Here is a 22,718-nt window from a genome sequence, read left to right as displayed (position 1 = left end):
TATGCTTTCTTATGACACCAGCGCCTATTTCTTTGGATAACAAAAGAAATCGTTTCTAAGTATGAACCAAGATCCTCCTCAATAGATAATAGGTATGTAGAAAAAAATCCACCAGCGTATATTCCTCATTGCTTACAGTAGCCGTTTCTTTTTTTTTTTTTTTTTTTTTGTGAGACAGTCTTTCCCTGTCACCCAGTCTGGAGTGCAGTGGCACGATCTCGGCTCACTGCAGCTTCCGCCTCCCTGTTTCAAACAATTCTTGTGCCTCAGCCTCCCAAGTAGCTGGGATTACAGACATGCGCCACCACACACAACTAATTTTTGTATTTTTAGTAGGGACGGGATTTCACTATGTTGGCCAGACTGGTCTCGAAATCCTGGCCTCAAGTGATCCACCCACCTCCCCCTCCCAAAGTGCTAGGATTATAGGCATGAACCAATGTTCCCGGCTGCTAACAGTAGCAATTTCTGAGTGTTGACTTAAAGTTATTAGTGTGTTTCTGTGTTTCATTTTGTATAAGAAAAAGTACCTTTTATTTTCCTGCTTTCCTTTCAACATAGTAGCAGCACAGTGCAGTATGACAAATTGCAATACTGTACAATCTATTCAGCTGGCAGCTCTCATCCACAGTACCTCTCCCACCTACTAATGAGCCTATGAAATTTCAGTTACCGCCTGCTGAATGCTGATGGTTTACAGAGCCATAATTATCCTGAGTGCAGTTTCTCATTGTAATAGGTAGAGTCTGGTTTACTGCTCTATCCAAGGAGAAAGCCAGGCCTCACTAGTGACGGTCTGCTGAACTTCATCTTCAGTTTTCCTCCTTAGACCTGGAGAGCTGAGGAATAAAGCAGATCTTAATATCAGTAAATCAGAACGCTTTGACTTTGGCTTTTAATTGCATGGCCTCTTAATATTTCACTTTTGAATTCTTGTGAAGAAAATTAAGCACATAGCCATTTTATTTAGATTATAATTTTTAATTTCATTCAATTCTAAAGCATGGTTTAATTCAGACATAAAATAATTTGGCATAAAACACATCTACAATTCAACATAGAATGTCCTCTGTTTAAGGGTTTTTCCTAAGTTAAAACTACACACCAGAATTCCAGGTGCCCGTTTGACCAACAATAAGGAGAAGATCTGCTTCAAACCTATTTCCATTTGTTACCCTGGCACTGCTGTGTGGATAGCCTGACCTAACTTCTCACCTAGCAGAAGCTACCAGTAGATTCTAAAACCAATTATTTGAAACATGAGTAAGCATTGTGGCTCCTTAGCCCACCACATTGTTTTGGCAAAAAGAGGAAAAAAAAAATTACTGGGCAATCTTCATCTTTTCTTAATTCTAAAATCAGTGATACATATCTTATCATGTCATGTCCTTACCTACTCCAGCCTCAGAGCTGCAACTTGACAAGAATCTTATGTGCAAGATCTATAGACTGTATGTTTCCTCAGAGTGCCTGTATTTTCTCCAGTCATGCCAGTGTATCTGTGATGTGGGTACACTGGTATGGGGTGGCATGCTTTGTAATGAGAAAAGCCATTAAGTAATAGGTATTTCACCTGATACTGTTTGTGTTTATTTTCCACTAGTATATTTAATATTGTACATTTAAGGATCTTTTTAACAATAATGTTTTGTTTTTCTTCAGTAACAGTTGGGGCCTTTATATATTATAATGAAATGCCTATTGAGAAAAATTTGAAAAATATTTCAAGATGAAAATAAAGGCCGGGTGTGGTGGCTCACGCCTGTAATCCCAGCACTTTGGGAGGCCAAGGTGGGCTTATCATCTGAGGTCAGGAGTTCAAGACCAGCTCAGCCACCATGGTGAAACCCCATCTCTACTAAAAATACAAAAATTAGCTGGGCGTGGTGGTGGGTGCCTGTAATCCCAGCTACTCAGGGGTGTAAGGCTGAGGCAGGAGAATCACTTGAATTCGGGAGTTGGAGGTTGGAGTGAGCAGAGATCTGCCACTGCACTCCAGCCTGGGTGACAGAGTGAGACTCCATCTCAAAAAAAAAAAGAAAAAAAGAAAAGAAAAATCACCCACAATCCCACTACTGTTAACATTTTGGTATATCCTCTAGACTTTAACGTATGTATAGGGTTGTATTTATACTGTTACCATATTATAGGTGGGATTTTGTATCCTGATTTCTTCTACTTAATGTTCTATTATAACCATTTTCATGTATCATTAAAAAGTCTTTGCCGACAACCTTTATTTTATTTATGTATTTATTTATTTATTTATTTATTTTTTTGAGACGGAGTCTGGCTCTGTCACCCAGGCTGGAGTGCAGTGGCCGGATCTCAGCTCAGTGCAAGCTCCGCCTCCCGGGTTCACACCATTCTCCTGCCTCAGCCTCCCGAGTAGCTGGGACTACAGGCGCCCGCCACCTCGCCCGGCTAGTTTTTTTGTATTTTTTTTTTAGTAGAGACGGGATTTCACCGTGATAGCCAGGATGGTCTCGATCTCCTGACCTCGTGATCCGCCCATCTCGGCCTCCCAAAGTGCTGGGATTACAGGCTTGAGCCACCGCGCCCGGCCTATTTATTTTTTTTGAGACAGATTCTCACTCTGTCACCCAGGCTGGAGTGTGGTGACGCGATCTCAGCTCACTGCAACCTCCGCCTCCCAGGTTCACGCGATTCTCCTGCCTCAGCCTCCCGAGTAGCTGGGACTACAGGCACCTGCCACCACGCCTGCCTAAGTTTTTGTATTTTTAGTAGAGATGGGGTTTCACCATGTTAGCCAGGATGGTCTCAATCTCCTGATTTCGTGATCCGCCCGCCTCGGCCTCCTAAAATGCTGGGATTACAGGCATGAGCCACTGTGTCCAGCCTTGCCAACAACATTTTTAATGATCACTGTTCTGTTACACTGGGTATATATACCACTTTTCTATTGTTGAATAGAAATATCTACTAGAAATGTTGAGTGAATATTTTTGTGTATAAAGCTTTGTCACTATTTTAGATTACTGTCTTAGCATAGATTCAAACATGAGAAATTACTGAGTGAAAGGATAAGAACATTTAAGACTATGTATATTTCTTTGTAGAAAATTCTACTGATACAGACCCCAACCAGAGCTGTAGTATGTTGACTTCTAGTGATTTGGGCTTCTGAGTAGTAGAGCCGCAGTCGTTTTCTTGGCTTACCCAATTATTAGAAAACGGGGCTGTGAGACCCAGGGCTCAGTATATTTTGCAGTACCTTCGTAGTGGAAAAAAATCAGGAGGTATATAATTTATTATCTCTGAAATCTCTTACTTTACTTGGGAAGCAGAATTACTTGGGCAATCCCAGTAGTAGTGCACAATAATTTTGAAAAGTTTAGCTCTAAAATAATGGCATTTTCACCATTAAATTTTACTTGGATCTACTTAGTAAAAAATGTAATTTTTCACAGCTTTTATTAGGAAATCTTGCTTGAGCCTTCAGACTCTACAGCTGAGAATTACTTAGGTAACAGTGAATGTTATTTAGAGTCAACATTTGGGTAACCATCGTTTTAACACCCTCTATCTAATATTAGGCAAAATGGAAAAAGAGACTGAAGTCTCCTTCTGATCCTTGCATACATTACAAACTGGATGCTTGGAGTTGGGATTATGGCAAAGAAGTAATCTATTTCTCATGTGTAGAATCTGGACTGTGCATATACTGACCCCTCTAAAGGGGGGAAAATGCTCAACTTACAAATTTGAGTGACTGCAATCGCCTGATACAGAGAAAAAGACAGGTGTGTTTGGACACAAGCACTCCTTGCCAAATAATTTAATTAGTATTAATGAAAGATATCCAAAGAAAAAATTGTAGTTTCAACTGGAAAGCCTTGTGGCTCAAAGGTCAGCCAGAGTAAACAACAACGCCTATAAAAAGCCATTTACATTCCCTTCATACAAGATTTATTTATGAGGGATCCTTCCAGGAAAAAGTCTGACTGAGACTAAAGACTGTTTGGCCAGGATGTCCTGACTGGGCAACATTCAGAGCATGTGACCAGTGCGTGATCCTAGAAGCCATTCACAAGGTCTTTGCTCTGTGGCGCCTTGGCCTTTGCTTCCCTTCCTCCTAACCCATGACCTTTACCAAATGGATCCTCGCCCCATTATCTGACCACTCAGTGTGACTCTTTGGAAAACATGAGGGAAAAGTGACTGTAGCATGGATTTTTTTCTTTGTGAGTGTCGTAGAGATTCACAGTTGTCTTTCATTATGGTTCCTTTTCAGTCATTCAGCAAGCCTTTACTGCAGTCAGCTATGTGCCTAGCACTATTTGGGTATGTTGGTGCAAAGTCACCTCAGTGGGTTATTAAAGAAGAGTGAGAGCGAGACCTACACATGTCTTTGCTGTGTGGTTTTATAGGCCCCTTAACAGACCAGAGATGGCTGGTCTTTAAGGTCTGTTCCAAGTGACCCTGAGTTGAGATGCCTTTTCAGCTTCCTAGAGAGGGCACCCAGACCACCATGTTGCCTTCTGGGATTTTGTTTTCTCCTGTTTAGTCAGAGCCCCTAAAACATTAATTCACATTATCAATACTGTTATAGCGTTATTCGTTAGAAAGGAACTTCTTAGTAGTTTGATTTAGATATTTTTGGTTTTTACAGCAGTATAGTCCATGATTAGAACTAATTTATTTGATTATAAGGCCGGGCGCGGTGGCTCAAGCCTGTAATCCCAGCACTTTGGGAGGCCGAGACGGGCGGATCACGAGGTCAGGAGATCGAGACCATCCTGGCTAACACCGTGAAACCCCGTCTCTACTAAAAACACAAAAAACTAGCCGGGCGAGGTGGCCGGCGCCTGTAGTCCCAGCTACTCCGGAGGCTGAGGCAGGAGAATGGCGTAAACCCGGGAGGCGGAGCTTGCAGTGAGCTGAGATCCGGCCACTGCACTCCAGCCCGGGCTACAGAGCAAGACTCCGTCTCAAAAAAAAAAAAAAAAAAAGAACTAATTTATTTGATTATAAGAACCCAAGGTTTCTGCAGTTCTTATTTTTTCATTACAATATGATAAAATTACGTTGAATTCATCATCTACCTCATCATCACAAGGCATCTTTTCAGTACATAATTGATATCCAAAAGAAACCATTGTATTTCTAAGTTTTTCTACTAATTTATTTTTACCTACATTTCTTTCACTAGTGTTCTTCTGTATATAGCCCCTATTTGTAAGTGATTACATCTGAACTAAACTCTGACTGTACAGACTATGGAAATTACCCATCTTTTTCTTTTCTTTTCTTTCTTTTTTTTTTTTTTTTTGAGACAGGGTGTCACTCTGTCACCCAGGCTCTAGAGTGCAGTAGAACACGGTAGAGCGATTACAGCTCACTGCATCCTTGACTTCCCAGGCTCTACTGACTCTCCTACCTCAGCCTCCCAAGTAGCTGAGACTACAGGCTTGTACCACCACACCCAGCTAATTTTGTATTTTGTAGAGACAGGGTTTTGCCCTGTTGCCAAGGCTGGTCTTGAACTCCTGACCTCAAGTGATCCACTCACTTCAGCCTCTCAAAGTGTTGGGATTACAGGCGTGAGCCACCGCACCTGGCCAGAAATTACTTATCTTTTTGCTTCTAATACTTCCTTTTGTTGTGCTGCTCAAATGCCTTGTCTTTTCCCACCAGTCCCCCATACCGCCACCCTGTACCCATTCCCTGACACCCCATGCTCTTATTTTGGGTCTTTTCAAGAATTATCAAAGAAAAGTCCTAGGCATTGAATGACTCCATCAACTCTCACACAGGTATCAGAGGAGCCTTTGATTCCTTGCCTCTGTACCCACCAAAGCAGGAGAGGAATGGAGCAAGAGCAGTCTTCTCAGTGCCGAAGTGGGAAGGATTGCTTATCCTTTCTAAGAGATAGAATCTCACTCTGTTGCTTAGGCTGGAGTGCACTGGTGTGATGTGTAGCTCACTGCATCCTTGAACTCCTGGGCTTAAATGATCCTCTTGCTTCAGTGTCCCAGATAGCTGGGTTTACAGGTATGTGCCACCATGCCTGGCTAATTTTTTTTTTTTAAGATTTTTGTGTAGATGCAGGGTCTTGCTGTGTTGCCCAAGCTGATCTCGAACTCCTAGCCTCAAGTTATCCTCGCACCTCAGCCTTCCAGAGATTAGTACGACCCTAAAAAGCTCAATCAGTTTTTATTTGAAGCCTTATTGTGGTTAAATATTCTTCTTTGGGCCTGTGAGGTACCATGCCTCCTTCCATTTACATCATCCCATATCTGTGGGAAAATGTGCTTATAAACTGGCAGATGCCCTTCAGCCTTTTGGTTTACACTACATGATTTAATCATAAAGATGGCATTTTATGAATCAAATAAAATTATGAAATATTAACTTTTGTGATAAAATTCAAGGATAAACTAGTAGAACTTTCATCGGAGCACGAAGCATTTGGAATCACTAACTGAGAGACCGCCACCCGTGGTCTGTTATCCATGCCTCTCTAGGAAAGTTGTGTTTAATTCAATGCAAATAATGGGCAGATTTCTACAGGACATACCTACCTTAGTGATTAACCAGGATGTTTATTTCAAAATAGTTCTTTCACTGATACTTATGTTTAACATTGATATGTCATCAGTTAGTCACTTCAGCAGTATTTATAGCATCTTCATTTTATAGTCCAGGAAACAGACTGTCAGCAGTCAAGTGACTTTACCAAGGAAGAATAGCCTGAAGGGATGAGAGCATCCTGATGTCAGTATATTTGTTTCTGATGTTTTTGTTGTTGTTGTTGTTTTGTTGTTTTTTGTTTTTGGTTTTGGTTTTGTGGGGTTTGTTTTTTGTTTTTTTTTTTCCTTACTGGAATCCACAACATAAAAAATTCATTTTACACTGTGATTTTAGTACCTTTATTCTGCATTTGAAACTTCACAAAACATTACTTACCCTTATGACTTGTAATGCATTAGAATATTTTCTAATCTCTTTTTTCTTTCTTTAATGCTGTCTAAAGCACCAAACTGATGTCATGACCAATGACAGGTGTGACCTGCACTTTGAATAACACTAATCTAAATGAATTTCCAGTTGGATTCTCCACTACAAACATGAAAAAAAAAGGGGGGGATTAACAGCTTGACTTAAAAGGACCGTCTTGTTTGCTCACCAGTGTAATGCAATCTATTTTCCTTAGAGATATTCTAGAAAATAGCCTGAGGTGTCAGGAATATGAAGATGCAAGATAATCTTAAGATATATTTATGCAATCTATATGAACTGGGCTAAAACCGAGCCCTTATTTGTGTGTGTGTGTGTGTGTGTGTGTGTGTGTGTGTGTGTGTGTGTGTAGATAAATCTTAGAGTCAAAAGCCTGTTCTGGGCACAGTAGCTCATGCCTGTAATCCCAGCACTTTGGGAGGCTGAGGCACGTGGATCACCTGAGGTAGGAGACCAACCTGGTCAACATAGTGAAGTCCCGTCTCTACTAAAAATACAAAAATTAGCCAGGCATGGTGGCGGGCGCCTGTAATCCCGTAATCCCAGCTACTCGGGAGGCTGAGGCAGGAGAATTGCTTTAACCAAGGAGGTAGAGGTTGCAGTGAGCCGAGATCACGCCCCTACACTCCAGCCTGGGTGTCAGAGCTAGACTCCATCTCCAAAAAAAAAAAAAAAGAAAAAGAGCCTGTTTTTTGTGATCTGGTATGGGCTTGTTCCCAGAAGACATTCAGTAAATATTTGCTGCTCAAGTGAGTGACAGTGGTACCTACTGGTTTGTTTGTAATTCAGTGTTTCTTTGAAAGAACATAGGAAGTAGAAGGAAACTGAGAAAACCATATTTAATCATTTCTATGTAAGGGGTGTGTTGGCATTCATCTAAAAGTGCTTAGTTCCAGCCTGTCTTCATGGACTGATCCTAAATTCAAGTTAGCACATAAAAGTCATGGCCTGGGTCTTAGTTCTTTGAGTCATTTTTCAGGGACTCATCTTTCTTCATCTTAAAAATGAGTGTTTTGACGCTGGACGTGGTGGCTCGCGTCTGTAATTCCAGCAATTTGGGAGGCCGAGATGGGCGAATCACAAGGTCAAGAGTTCAAGACCAGCCTGGCCAATATGGTGAAACCCCATCTCTACTAAAAATATAAAAAATTAGGCGGGTGTGGTGGCGAGCGCCTGTAGTCCCAGCTACTCGGGAGGCTGAGGCAGGAGCTTGTACCCAGGAGACAGAGGTTGCAGTGAGCTGAGATCACACCACTGCACCCCAGCCTGGGTGACAGAGTGAGACTCCATCCAGAAAAAAAAAAAAAAATGGGTGCTTTGGAATAATAGCATTAGTCCCCAAACTATTACAAGTCATGATTCTTAGAGAAAACCAGGAAGTACTAATTTACTTGACCCCTCTATATGAACTAGGAATGGTTTGATTTAAAAATGTGACAGAGAGGTCTGTACATCTGTGGTAACATATTTTTCTGTTATATTTGCTACATGTTTATACTTGTGTTGCCTATCAATCATTTATTAGTGGGCAGCAAAAGTTTATCTTCAGATTGGAAGATGACCTCCATGTTTGATTGTAAGAACAGAGCAACATTGTATAATGCTTTACAGAAATATCAATCAGGCCTAGGTAACCACCAAAACTCTTTTTAGTCCTAGACTCTATGTTCTATATTCAGAGATCTCTCTCTTTTGATACATGCCATTTTTTCTTTTCAGTTTTTCCTTTAACATATCTCTTCCTTTTGTGCAGGAATGACATCTTTGTGTTCCTGTTAAGCACACGAGCTGGAGGACTAGGTATCAATCTCACTGCTGCAGACACAGTAAGTAATGAGAGTACAATCAACTAGATATGCAGGTTTTCTACTATGAAACCTACTGTGCAGGTTTTTCTACTATGGCATTCAGTTTGTGTTACCCTTTGCTTTTGTATCACAAACTTGCAAACTTTGTATTTCTTTGCCTCTTGTATTAAAAGACTCTAGTTGCTCTTTGACTGGAACTAGAGTATTTTAGCTTTCCTTACGGACTTTACTATTCATTTTCTTTGAATAAGTTTGTTTTTGTTTTTGTTTTTGAGACAGGGCCTCACTCTGTCACCCAGGCTGGCATGCAGTGGCATGATCATGGGTCACTGTAGCTTCTTCAACCTCCCCAGTCTCAGGTGATCCACCCACCTCACCCTCCCAAGTAGCTGGGACTACAGGCATGCGCCACCACGCCCAGCTAATTTTTGTATTTTTTGTAGAGATGGGGTTTCACCATGTTGCCCAGGCTGGTCTTGAACTCCGAAGCTCAAGCGATCCACCTGCCTCCACCTCCCGAAGTGCTGGGATTACAGGCGTGAGCCACTGTGCCTCACCTGAATAAGTTTCTTACACATTCATTCGACAGCTATTTCACGAATGCCTACTATGTGTCTGATACTGTTCGAGACACTTAGGGTACATCAGAGAAAACAGACTGGAAGAAAATCAGTCCATCCAGATTTGTTTTAGGAGCTGTAATTGAACACATCAGAAAGGATTGTTTTGTTACTCTTATGCATTATTCCATTAATGGAAAAACCCATTTTTTGTATCCTGAACTTTAAAAGGTGGTTGGAGAGCAATGAAAAGGGTAATTTCAAAAATAAGATTGAAAAGACATTCCAACAAAGTATCCACTCTTTCCTACCCAGTCTCCTTGCAGGAATGCTTCAGTGTTTAAAAGGGGGAAGAAAAGAGGATTCCTGGCTGGGTTTGGTGGCTCACGCCTGTAATCCCAGCACTTTGGGAGGCCAAGGAGGGTGAATCACGAGGTCAGAAGATCAAGACCATCCTGGGCCAACATGATGAAACTGTGTCACTACTAAAAATACAAATAAATAAATAAATAAGCTGGCGTGGTGACACGTGCCTGTAGTCCCAGCTACTCAGGAGGTGAGGCTGGGGAGTCCCTTGAACCCGGGAGGCAGAGGCTGCAGTGAGCCAAGATCACACCACAACACTCCAGCCTGGGTGACAGAGCGAGACTCTGTCTCAAAAAAAGAAAACAGAAAAGAGGATTCTTTTTGAATCTCAAAATTATTCCTAAGATTCAAATATATTTAATAAAAATTTTAGTAACTTTGAGATTTTAAAATACATAAATAGGAAATTGTTTTATAAAAGGCATGACTCTAAAAATGGCACATAATATAACTATCATGGTGCCTCTCTGAAATACAGAACGTCAGAATCCCCACAACTATGAGGAGAAAGCAAACTCATGAGGGTAATGGAGAAATGAGGTACAGGAGTGTAGAGGCTTGAATAGATTCATAGTAGCAGGGGGAATCTCTCTCTCTCTCTCTCTCTCTCTCTCTCTCTCTCTCTCTCTCCATCTAAACTTTCAGTCAGTTAACCAGGTACGGCAAGACATCAGCGCCCGAGGGCCACTGGAGGCATTGCTGGGTAGAAATCATCTCAGCATCTGTCATCCTATGAGAGGGCTGTCAGTGTAGTGTGTGGTGTTCTGTGGGTTCTCTGATGTGGTGGCTCACTTGAGCCATATCACATAGTTTCTACCGTATCAGATAGTAGAAACTTGCCTTTCTCCTTGTTATCTCTTGGTTCTCTGCCCTCTGTATCTTTTAAGAATTTCAGGCCGGGCACGGTGGCTCACGCCTGTAATCCTAGCACTTTGGCAGGCGGAGGTGGGTGGATCACGAGGTCAGGAGATTGAGACCACAGTGAAACCCCGTCTCTACTAAAAATACAAAAAATTGGCTGGGCGCGGTGGCTCAAGCCTGTAATCCCAGCACTTTGGGAGGCCGAGATGGGCGGATCACGAGGTCAGGAGATCGAGACTATCCTGGCTAACATGGTGAAACATCGTCTCTACTAAAAAAAATACCAAAAAAAAAAAAAAGAATTTCAACATAGTCATACTCTCAATGTGAGTACAAGATTCATCACTTTGTCCAAGCTGGTCTTTTGGACTCCACTGTCAGTTCCCAGCTTCATACCTGGTGATCCAAATCCATTCTTTGCTATGCTGGTACTCTGTTAATTTCTCTATATCCTTTATTAATCATGCCACTCCTTTGATTAAAACTCTTCAGGAATTCTCCATCAATTATAAAATAAAGTATAAGGCTCTTCATTTGTGTCCTTTATCTACCTTTACAGCCTAATTATCAGACCACTTTCCCTTCCAAATTTTATATTCCAGAAATAATGATTGGCTTGTAGTTTCCTGAACACACCATGCCATATCACACTGTTGGATAAAGTGTTCCCTCAGCCTAAGTCATCCTCCCATGAGTCTCCTCTTCCACCTGGTGAACTTCTGTTTGTTCTTTAAAACCCCATTCAGGTGTCAATATTCCTTCCCCAGCCCCTCCCTTTATTCAAGTTAATCAAAATGCATTGTAAGTAATTATTTTACATACTAGACTTTGGCCTCAACAATGGAAGGAAGTCAAAAGTCTGCATTTCTAGGCTGAGCACGGTGGCTCACACTCGTAATCCCAGCACTTTGGGAGGCCAAGGTGGGCAAATGGCTTGTAAGACTAGCCTGGCCTACATGGTGAAACCCCATCTCTACTAAATATACAAAAATTAGCTGATGTGCTGGCGCATGGTTGTGGTCCCAGCTACTCGGGAGGCTGAGGCAGGAGAATCACTTGAACCCAGGAGGCAGAGGTTGCAGTGAGCCAAGATCGCACCACTGCACTCCATCCTGGGCAATAGAGTGAGACTCCATCTCAAAAAAAAAAAAAAAAAAAAAAGTCTGTATTTCTAGTACCTGGAACAGTTTCATTTGTTCATTCATTCATTCATTCATTCATTCATTAGACTAATGTTTAATGAGCATCCACCAAGGGCCCAGCATTGTTTTAGGCACTAGGAATTCAGCATGCAACAAAACAAACTTCCATTTCTATCTTCTTAGTTACTGTAAATTACATTTCTAGTGGCAGGAGAGGAGACAAAGCATAAAGAAATGGAAAAAAAAACTAATAATATGGGGCCAGGTGCAGTGGCTCACACCTGTAATCCCAGCGCTTTGGGAGGCGGAAGCAGGCGGATCACAGGGTCAGGAGTTCAACACCAGCCTGGCCAATATGGTGAAACCCTCTCTCTAATAAAAATACAAAAAAATTAGCTTGGCATGGTGGTGGGCGCCTGCAGTCCCAGCTACTCGGGAGGCTCAGGCAGGAGAATTGCTTGAACCCAGGAGGCAGAGGTTGCAGTGAGCCAAGATCACGCCACTGTACTCCAGCCTGGGTGACAGAGCAAGACTCCATCTCAAAAACAAACAAAAAACTGATAATATGAATGCTATGAAGAAAAATTCATCAGGTAAGGAGTGATAGCATGAGAATGATCAGGGGTTGCTGTTTTATATGGATTGGTAAGGCATCTCTGATAAGGTGACATTTGAGCCAAGATCTGAAGAAAGTAAGGAGGTAACCTAAGCATATACCTGGCAGAAGGAAGAGCATTCCAGGCAGAGGAGATAAGTGAAAAGCCCTAAGGTGAGAACATGCTTGGCATAATCAAGCAAAAGGAAGGAGCCCAGAGCAGGTAGAACAGAATCAACTATGGGGAGAGTAGTATGAGATGGCTATTGCAGAAGCAGATCATACAGGGTTTAGTAGCCATGGTAAGAACTTTGAGATGGAGAGCAATTGCAAGAGTTTGAACAGAGGAGTCACATGATCTGGTTTGCATTTTAAATGCGTCCTTCTGGCTTCTGTTTAGAGTGGGAGAAAAAAATGAAACACTACAAGGAGACATAAGCAGGAGGAGTATCAGACATTAAGTGGCAGTGTCACCCAGGCAGCAGAGTCTGAAGTTCAGAAGAAAGATTAGGGTTAAAGCTGTATTTTCTTTTCTTTCCGTTTTTTGTTTTTGTTTTTGTTTTTTTGGAGACAGAGTCTTGCTCTGTCATTCAGGCTAGAGTGCAGTGGCTTGATCTCAGCTCACTTGAACCTCCACCTCTCAGGTTCAAGTGATTCTCCCACCTCAGCCTCCCAAGTAGCTGGCACTACAGGCGCACACCACCATTACCAGCTAATTTTTATGTTTTTAGTAGAGACGGGGTTTCACCATATTGGCCATGCTGGTCTCGAACTCCTGACCTCAGGTGATCTGCCTGCCTCGGCCTCCCAAAGTGCTGGGATTACAGGCATGAGCCACCTGGCTTTAAAGCTGTATTTTCAAATCATGAGGCTGTAGATGATATTTAAGACCATGAGGCTGTATGAGGTCACCTGGGAAGGTCTAGCATAAGTTCATTTTATTAAAATATGTTTCTGTTCTTCTCAGCTTGCCTGTCTCAGGTTTAGTCTGTGGTTTCTTAAGGAATAGTTTCTCTGGTTGTTCATTTAAATGGTTAAAAAAAAAAAAAAAAAGGCCGGGCGCGGTGGCTCAAGCCTGTAATCCCAGCACTTTGGGAGGCCGAGACGGGCGGATCATGAGGTCAGGAGATCGAGACCATCCTGGCTAACACGGTGAAACCCCGTCTCTACTAAAAATACAAGAAAATTAGCCGGGCGAGGTGGCGGGCGCCTGTAGTCCCAGCTACTCGGGAGGCTGAGGCAGGAGAATGGCGTGAACCCGGGGGAGCGGAGCTTGCAGTGAGCTGAGATCGCGCCACTGCACTCCAGCCTGGGGCACAGAGCAAGACTCCGCGTCAAAAAAAAAAAAAAAAAAAAAAAAAAAAAAAAAAAAAAAAAAAAGGCAGGTTTAAAAGGAGAGATCTACATCTTGCTTCCAAGGTTCACATAGTTTGCCCTGTAGGAGTAAAGAGCATCCTGCCAGCCACAAAGAAGCAAAGTAGACTAGGCCCCTGATCCAAAAGTAGAGGAATAAGAGTAGGAATTCTTTTTTCATCTTGAAGGCCAGAGAGGGGCTCTAGGCTGGGCATGGTGGCTCATGCCTGTAATCCCTGCAGTTTGGGAGGCCAGAGGTGGGCGGATTGCTTGAGGGCAGATGTTTGAAACCAGCCTGGGCAACATAGCGAGACACCATCTGTACAAAAAGTTTTTAAAATTAGCCAGGCATGGCGGCACATGCCTGTGGTCTGAGCTCCTCGGGAGGCTGAGGTGGGAGGTTTGCTTGGGCCCAGACTGCAGTCAAGACTGCAGTGAGCTGTGATTGTGCCACTGCACTCCAACATGGACAACACTGAGCCCCTGTCTCAAAAAAGAAAAAAAAAAGAGGCTCTGAATACTCTGATTTCTGAATTCTGAAATAATTTACATTTTAATTTTGGGGGAAGGGCTTGGGGATTCACTTGTAAATTAGAAACTGCTGGAATAGTTCTTAGAAAAATGAGACATCAAGATTGAAATTAATTCCGAGGAAATAATACTATTAATTCCGAGGATAAACTGTACGGTTAGCCGCTTTCTGGCATTTTTCCTTTGCCCTGAGATTTATTTAGCTTTGGGATTTCCCCAGAACCATTTATGGACAAGGAAGAGATTAATCAACCTAAAAATGTCAGGAAAAACCTAATGTCTTATGATTGAGAATGCATATGTAAAAATGTGGGACTCTATCTGGCCTTCTCTGTTAGTAAAAACATCGTTTTAGCAAATGATGTATGGCAGCTGCCTCTTACTGTGTCATTGTTTGTATATTCTTCCTGAAGTAAGGTTATCTTTGCATTTGACTCTGTTTAGTAAGGGGTTGTTATAAACTGCACTGTGTGTGTTTCTGTGTCAGACCTATTTTAAATGCTTATATGTAAGGAGAATGAAGAGCTTTTCTCCCTTTGCAGAGATTGAAGAAGTCCTGTCTCACAGGAGAGCTTTTAGCCCTCTGCAGGGGCCAAACCTCCACTCATTCTCTTGGGAGAAAAAGCTCCACCCTCCAAGTGTTGGTCCAACTTTTCCCAGTTGTTCCTCTAGAAATTTTCCTGTTTTAAATCTCTCTCTCTCATCCCCTGAAACTCCTTCTCATTGACCTATGCAGCCAGGCCCCTCTACCGGATGGTAACTGTCACCTCTCTTCCCCTATGCCTGCCCTGCTTGGTGTTTACAATGTCATGAAGGCACTGACTATTGTTTCCCCTTAGTCATTGCTGGGCCACGCTTTGTGGATTGACTTGCCTTAATCTTTCCTAGTTAAGTCAGTTGTTCTAGTCCTTTCATTGTTACTTGTTTTTCTCTAGAATGTCTCACTGAGCTCCATAAACCCTACTGCCAAGTATAGGCGTCATCCCTGTCCCACTGCGGTGCATTGTCTCCCTCACTACTCCCTCCAGTTCACATCATGGTTAATTCAGTGTTAGATTAGATGATAACCACACATCTGTCTTGGTTTTTAGTTCTCTCACTCTTGTTCTTAGTTTGTACGTATTTCATATTTTCCCCTGCATAAGTATTTTTCTCAACAATTCTATTTTATTCTCTTTTCCTCCCAAATTCCCCACCTCTTGGAATCCATTTAAAGAATAAATATCTTCTATATTTGGAGATTTTTGAAGTTAATGTTGTAAACCCATCTCCTTAGGCTTTAATCTTACTGTTTATGAACTCAAAAGAACACAAGTTGAATCAGGTTTGGTTGCCACTGGGTCTTCTAGGAAAAAATGTGAATATTAAGACAGTACCTATGAAGCAATTCATAATATGGCTCTCCCTCCACCCACCTCTACCACGCACATCCCCACATTATGAATTCATGCTGAACCATAGCCTCAAGCTTAGACAGCTCAAGATACTATCTTTTGGGTGTGACATCAGCCCTCAAATTCCACATGTGTAGTCATTTTAAATACATTGGGCATCATGGGACAACATGAACCAGAAAAAAGATGAAAAAAAAAGTACACTGGGCAAGTAATGTTATCCTCTAGTCCAACTGAAGGTCTTCATTTTTGTTAGCTGTGTTTTCCCTGAAAGTTCAAACTAGGTCTTCTGGAAGTTTGTATGTCCTCTTTGAAACTCCAAAATGTCCTGTGGTCAGGTTTGTTAAGTTCCTCTAGAGGCGACAAGCATTGTGCACTCCTAAATCTTAGGTTTGCAGGACACTAGATTGACAATAAGCTTTCACAGTGACTTTCTTTGGCCAGCAGTTTGCAGTGTTCTTCCCAAGGATTCTAACCTGTGCTAACAATGGAGGGAAACCATTTTGGCCGGGCGTAATGGCTCATACCTGTAATTCCAACACTTTGGGAAGCTGAGATGGGAGGATTGCTTGAGCCTAGGAGTTTGGGGCTGCAGTGAGCCAATATGCCACTGTACTTCAGCCTGGGTGATAGAGCAAGACCCTGTCTCAGAAAAGAAAAAGAGAGAGAGGCAGAGAGAAACAGTTTCAAGAAAGATGACTCACTCTTTCAAATAGTACACATGAAATAATTGGACACCATAGAAGTTAGTGATTAAGTGGGGACTTGGCCCAAGGTAGGTAAGCAATGCCAAGTATTGTTACTACTATAGGTTGCAGAGGGAGACTGTTAGGTCACTCCCCACCCCAGCCCCTTGCTGTGATCTCAGACCAGTCTCTAGAAGAGTTTTGGGATTCTAGTTCAGAGAAACAGCTTGAACAAAAAGAGGTGTACACAAATGTATTATAAGCCAGGACCACTGAAGAGACCCATCTGTCTAAAGGGAAGGGACATATTTGTGTTAGGAAAGAATAGGAAATAAAGTTGGCTCTCTATAGCAGGGCCTGATTATTTAGGAGAGTTTGGACATGGTGTGTAACTGGCAGATAGCTGGAATGGCCCACAGTGGTAGCCAAGGTAGACTGAAGAGGAAAGAGACTGAGATCGAAGAGTCCTGCTGATGTAACAGAGCGCTAATCCAGATGTAGGTTTTGAGGGCCTGGTCCAGAATGGTAACAGTGGGACTGTAGAAAGGACAGGTTCATTTTTGAAACAGTGGCTGGATTTGGTGACTTTTGATTGGATATAAAGGACGACACATGAGATATGAGGACCATTTTGAACTGGTCCACCATGTTGGATGGTAGCCTCAAGAGTTGAGGACCGAGGAGTTTGTTTTAGGATCACTTAGTGGTGATACATTTTGTTGTTAATTTGTTTGTTGCTCAACAAACTAGAAGTCACTTCCAGAGACCTCTTTAAACATTCCATCCTAGGAATTCATGGGCTAGTAAATGACTGTTGATGAGAGCCTGAGAATTCTAGGGAAAGCCATGCCTGTTTCCAAGATGGCCCCAGTGTTTTGTTTTATTTTGTTTTGTTTTGTTTTGAGACAGAGTTGCTCTCTTGTCGCCCAGGCTGGAGTGCAATGGCATGATCTCAGCTCACTGCAACCTCCGCCTCCTGGGTTCAAGCGATTCTCCTGCCTTAGCCTCCCGAGTAGGTGGATTCACAGGTGCCTGCCGCCACACCTGGCTAATTTTTTTTTTTTTTTTTTTTTTTTTTTGAGATGGAGGCTCACTCTGTCACCCAGGCTCGAGTGCAGTGGTGCATTGTCGGCTCACTGCAACCTCCGCCTCCCAGGTTCAAGCAGTTCCCCTGCCTTAGCCTCTCAGGTAGCTGGAATTGCAGGTGCGCACCACCACGCCCAGCTAATTTTTGTATTTTTAATAGAGACGGGGTTTCACCATGTTAGCCGGGCTAGTCTCAAACTCCTGGCCTCAAGTAATCTACCTGCCTTGGCCTCCCAAAGTGATGGGATTACAGGCGTGAGCCATCGTGCCTGGTTAGTTTTTGTATTTTTAGTAGAGACGGGGTTTCACCATGTTGGCCAGGCTGGTCTCTAACTCCTGACCTCAGGTGATCCACCTACCTTGGCTTCTCAAAGTGCTGGGATTACAGGTGTGAGTCACCACACCTGACCTGTTTTGTTTTGTTTTTGAGACGGGGTATCGCTCTGTCACCCAGGCTGGAGTGCAGTGGTGCAATCTCGGCTCACCTCAACCTCTGCCTCCCAGGCTCAAGCAGTCCTCCCACCTCAGTCTTGTGAATAGTTGGGAGCAGTGGTGCTTACTTAGGCAATGTGATTTTGGATAAATGGTCTAGCTCATTTGTGCCTCATTCTCCTAAACTACAAAATATGTGAGTCTTAACAGTATTTAAATCATGATCATTATCGGATTTTTTTTTTCTCAGCACAAATAACAGTGATAATTCTGGGATTTCAATGAGTTAATGCACTTAGAACAATGCACTATAAGTGTTAACCGTTAATGTTATTAATGTACTAAGCACTACATTTTAACTATTAATATTATTGCTACTCTTTTTAAGTGAAAACTGAAAAAAATAAAACAGGAGCATGTATCTTTTGCTCAGGGCATGTGAAGGAATGGCTTTGTATCTTCTGAGAAGATGTATCTTAGCTCAGTATCATAGAAAGGAATCAGACCCTACTGACACCAAACTATTGCAAACAGACGATTGGCTGGGTTGCTCTCAGAATTTCTGGTCCTTCCCCAAGAGTGCTTCAGTTTTTGCTATATTCTATGCAGGTGATTTTCTATGATAGCGACTGGAACCCCACTGTGGACCAGCAGGCCATGGACAGGGCCCACCGCTTGGGGCAGACAAAGCAGGTTACTGTGTACCGGCTCATCTGTAAAGGCACCATTGAAGAACGCATTCTGCAAAGAGCCAAGGAGAAGAGTGAGGTAAGCACAAGGGAAAGAAATTCCTGCCCTGATGGAGCAAACAGAAAGTCTGACCACATCGACTGGATTGAGACTATTTAAAACTCTATTGCCTTTCATTGGTCCTGATGAAACTACAATTTCTTCTGAATAGAAAATAAAATCAGGTCCCATGCAATAGCAATCTTGACTTCCCTGGCCATGCCTCATTCCCTTTCCCCCAGAATGGTTTCCATAGCCTGGATCCAGCTGTTGTTCATGTGGAGACTGACACCAGTAATGGCCTCTCGCATTCAGAGGAAGAAGGATTGACATTTTTGAGCTCTTATCCTAATACTCTCAGCTTATCTGCCTCTGAATTGTATGCCAAATTTGTTAGTTTCCAAAGAAATTATTATTTTTTGGTTTTTTCCATCCTGATTCAGTACTATTAGATTTTCTAGTTAGCAGTTACAAGCAAAGAAGTTATCATTTTCCTTCTGTCAGACAAATAATCTGGATGAGCCAATCAAATGAACTGAAATGAAAAGGGGAAAGAAGAAATAGGAAACCAGAGGCCTCACTTGAGGAGTGGGTTGAGAACGATGTGTGTCTTTTTCTGGATATTTGCCATAAGGGAATGGATGCCTGGAGGTGACATTTTGATCTGCTTTGGTGTAGATTCAGCGGATGGTGATTTCAGGTGGGAACTTCAAACCAGATACCTTGAAACCCAAAGAGGTGGTTAGTCTTCTTCTAGACGACGAAGAGTTGGAGAAGAAACGTATGTACTCTAAACCTCTAGACACTCCCCTCACGTATCTGAGAATGGAAGAGGTACTTGGCTGTGTGCCAAGGGTAGGCAAAGCCAAAGGCTATATTTAGAGAAAATATTTTTGTGCTCCTATTTTATATAAAAACCCAAACAAGATTGTGTTCTGGGCCGGGCATGGTGGCTCATGCCTATAATCCCAGCACTTTGGGAGGCCAAGGTGGGCAGATCACCTGAGGTCAGGAGTTTGAGACCAGCCTGGCCAACATTGTGAAATCCTGCCTCCACTAAAAATACAAAAAATTAGTTGGGCATGGTGGTGGGCGCCTATAATCCCAGCACTTTGGGAGGCCAAGGCAGGAGAATTACTTGAACCCAGGAGGCGGAGGTTGCAGTGAGCCAAGATCGTGCCATTGCACTCCAGCCTGGGCAACAAGAGCGAAACTCCGCCTTAAAAAAAAAAAAAAAAAAAAAAAGGCAAGGTGGCTCACACCTGTAATCCCAGCACTTTGGGAGGCCGAGGCGGGTGGATCACGAGGTCAGGAGTTCCAAGACTAGCCTGGCCAACCTGGCGAAACCCCGTCTCTACTAAAAATACAAACATTAGGCAGTCGTGGTGGTGGGCACCTGTAATCCCAGCTACTCGGGAAGCTGAGGCAGGAGAATCTCTTGAAGCTTGGAGGCGGAGGTTGCAGTGAGCCAAGATCGTGCCATTGCACTCCAGCCTGGGCAACAAGAGCAAGATTCCATCTCGAAGAAAAAAGAATGCGTTGTGGAGTAGAGGGCAAAATTTGTGTGTATTTTAAATGTAAATGTGGCTTCAAATAATGTAGCTTGCACAAGGAAGGCACCTGACTTATTAGCAGTAATGAATTTGCTCTTCTGCCCAGAAAAATGTTTTTATGGAAAAGTTGGAGAAGCACGCAGCTCTAACCATACAAACCCTCCTCCCATGTGTTTTCTGGCTTTTGAGAGCATTGGGTTTCAGATTAATCCTGTGAGAATTTGAAGCCTTCCACAGCATTACAGCAGAAAATAAGTTCACATTTGCCAGCACCTTCTAAAACCTTTCAGAACTCTACAGCCATGCTCAATCTGTGCAAAGCAGAGATATTAAAAGGCTGAAATGAAAAAGGGAAAAAGAATAATGTGAGGAAAGGCCTATAATAATTTTTTTTTTCAAGACAGAGTTTTGTGTGTTGCCCAGGCTGGAGTGCAGTGGCGCAATCTTGGCTCACCACAACCTCCACTTCCTGGGCTCAGGCAATCCTCCCAACTCAGCCTCTGGGGTAGCTGAGACCCACACACATACCACTGTGCCTGGCTAATTTTTGTATTTTTATAGAGATGGGATTTTACCATGTTGGCCAGGCTGGTCTCAAACTCCTGGGCTTGAGCAGTCACCCCGCCCCAGCCTCCCAAAGTGGTAGCTAGGATTACAGACATGAGTCACCACACTGAGCCAGCCCATAATACTTAAATACAGTGTGATTTAAACCCAAAGCTGAGAATCCAAGTTAGAAAACCACTGGTTATCTGCCTTAAACAGATAGAAGTGATACCTTGGAAAATAAACATCAGGGGATATGGCCACCTTAATTTTAAGAAAGTGAGGATTATGATTACTACAGGTACTTCATCAGGTCTTCATTTATCTTCTTGATAGTGAGGCTGCGGCAGGAAGAGAAACGGCAACAGGAGGAAACCAACCGAGTGAAAGAGCGCAAGCGGAAGCGGGAAAAGTATGCAGAGAAGGTATCTCCAGCCTGGAATGGTGGATAGGGGCTAATGGGGCCTAGGGTGCTTACCAAAAAGGCTTTGGGGTACATAGCTTCTCATCTTGGTTACTGGTTGGTATCCAGCTTCAGCTGTGTATGATCAGCCACATTTCTGGGCTGACTCATGTTTTACTCAGGAGAAATGTGGCCTTGGTAGATCTGTAGTCCCCACACAAACTCACACTTACAGTGGTCACAGTTTAATTATGGAAACCATTTGTCAGGGCTATTAGAAAGCGTGTAAGGCTAAAAGGTGACTAAGATCAGCATTACTTACTTATATTATTAGGCTCCGTAGAATCTTAGAAAGGGCCTAAGAGGTCATGAGATCCATAACGTACCAGAATTCTGCTTGTGTACCACTCAGTGTCATCTGTCACTAGAAAAATAAACACCCGGCTTAGAAATAAGAAATAAGAAACAAGAATAAGAAATGTCCATTCATCTCTTTTTCTCCAGTTCACACCAAGGATTTGAACTGTCTTAAAAATTGTTCTTAAAAAGAAAAACAGATATGTAGAAACTACATTGAAAACATTGGTCCTCTCTTTTGTGAGACTGCATTCAGTCAGCCCCAATAAGTGCTGGATGTGCCAGCGGCTGGTGAGGCTCTTCGTGCCATGAGGATCAGAGTTGGTGTGGCTCTGGTTCAGTGTGACTGCCCCAACTTTAAACTCTATTATTATGGCAGATATTCATAAGCTTTTTTTTTTTTTTTCTTTTGAGCCGGGGTCCAGTTTCTGGGCTCAAGCAATCCTCCCACCTCAGCCTCCTAAGTAGCTGGAATTAATAGGCATGTGCCACAGTACTCGCCTGAAATACACATAGACTCCTATTAAACCATCCCTTCTTCCTTATGCAGTTTTTCTTCCTTAAAAGTATGCTGATTGAGAAGTTATAAACTAAAGAAGAAAAGCTCTATTACCCTTTTCATCCCAAATCCTGCTTTTCTTTTGGGGTGCATCCTCACACGTTTTCCATATTTATCTGTGGTTCCCAGAAGAAAAAGGAAGATGAATTGGATGGGAAAAGGAGAAAAGAGGGTGTGAACCTGGTGATCCCATTTGTTCCCTCGGCTGATAACTCCAACCTCTCTGCTGACGGAGATGACTCCTTCATTAGCGTGGACTCAGCCATGCCAAGCCCTTTCAGTGAGGTGAGGCTCCTTTTAGATGCCTGCATCACAGCAGTAAGGAGTGTCCTGACCGTGTAGCAGGGACACACTGCTGGGCAGTCTTTGCTTCTCCTGGAGTTCTCCAGCCTTGTTGAAGTAGGTTGCACATGAGTTCTGTAAGGAGAAAAACAAATGAGGACAGGTTGGTTTCTCAGAAGCCAAAGCAGCCTCAGCTGTGAAGCATGTTCCTAGCTGGGTGCAAGGCCCTGGGCAGTGAGCACAGGGAGTAGTAATGATCTTAACCCTTCCTTTTCTAGATCTCCATCAGCAGTGAGCTGCACACTGGCTCCATTCCTTTGGACGAGAGCAGCAGTGACATGCTGGTCATTGTGGATGACCCAGCCTCCTCAGCCCCTCAGTCTCGAGCTACCAACTCTCCCGCATCCATAACAGGCTCCGTCTCAGACACCGTGAATGGTAATGCTGCTGTCTTGTACAGCTTGGGTCTGGTCCATTGCCCAGCACTGGTTTGG

General features: G+C 42.9%; 1 protein-coding gene and 1 long non-coding RNA gene across 3 annotated transcripts in view; one reads left to right on the top strand and one right to left on the bottom strand.

Moving 5' to 3' along the window:
- INO80 (INO80 complex ATPase subunit) overlaps positions 1-22,718 on the top strand; it is a 140,899-nt gene that overhangs the window by 113,363 nt on the left and 4,818 nt on the right. Inside the window, exons 29-34 of one of the 2 annotated variants that reach the window (XM_028850755.2) lie at positions 8,735-8,807; positions 18,405-18,563; positions 19,203-19,305; positions 20,960-21,048; positions 22,075-22,227; positions 22,503-22,662. In XM_028850755.2, the coding sequence (XP_028706588.1) occupies positions 8,735-8,807; positions 18,405-18,563; positions 19,203-19,305; positions 20,960-21,048; positions 22,075-22,227; positions 22,503-22,662 (737 nt within the window). Of the gene's footprint in view, positions 1-8,734; positions 8,808-18,404; positions 18,564-19,202; positions 19,306-20,959; positions 21,049-22,071; positions 22,228-22,502; positions 22,663-22,718 lie in introns of both variants that reach the window. The other variant, XM_015141961.3, reaches the window with a different exon arrangement.
- LOC114679381 (uncharacterized) lies at positions 319-22,133 on the bottom strand. Its single transcript, XR_003731207.2, has 4 exons — positions 21,997-22,133; positions 21,349-21,450; positions 6,546-6,714; positions 319-839 (listed from the first exon to the last, which is right to left on the bottom strand). It is a non-coding gene; the product is annotated as an uncharacterized LOC114679381 (long non-coding RNA).

This window comes from Macaca mulatta, chromosome 7 (assembly GCF_049350105.2).
Source record: "Macaca mulatta isolate MMU2019108-1 chromosome 7, T2T-MMU8v2.0, whole genome shotgun sequence".
NCBI lineage: Eukaryota > Metazoa > Chordata > Mammalia > Primates > Cercopithecidae > Macaca > Macaca mulatta.
This window is presented reverse-complemented; position numbering and strand designations above follow the sequence as displayed.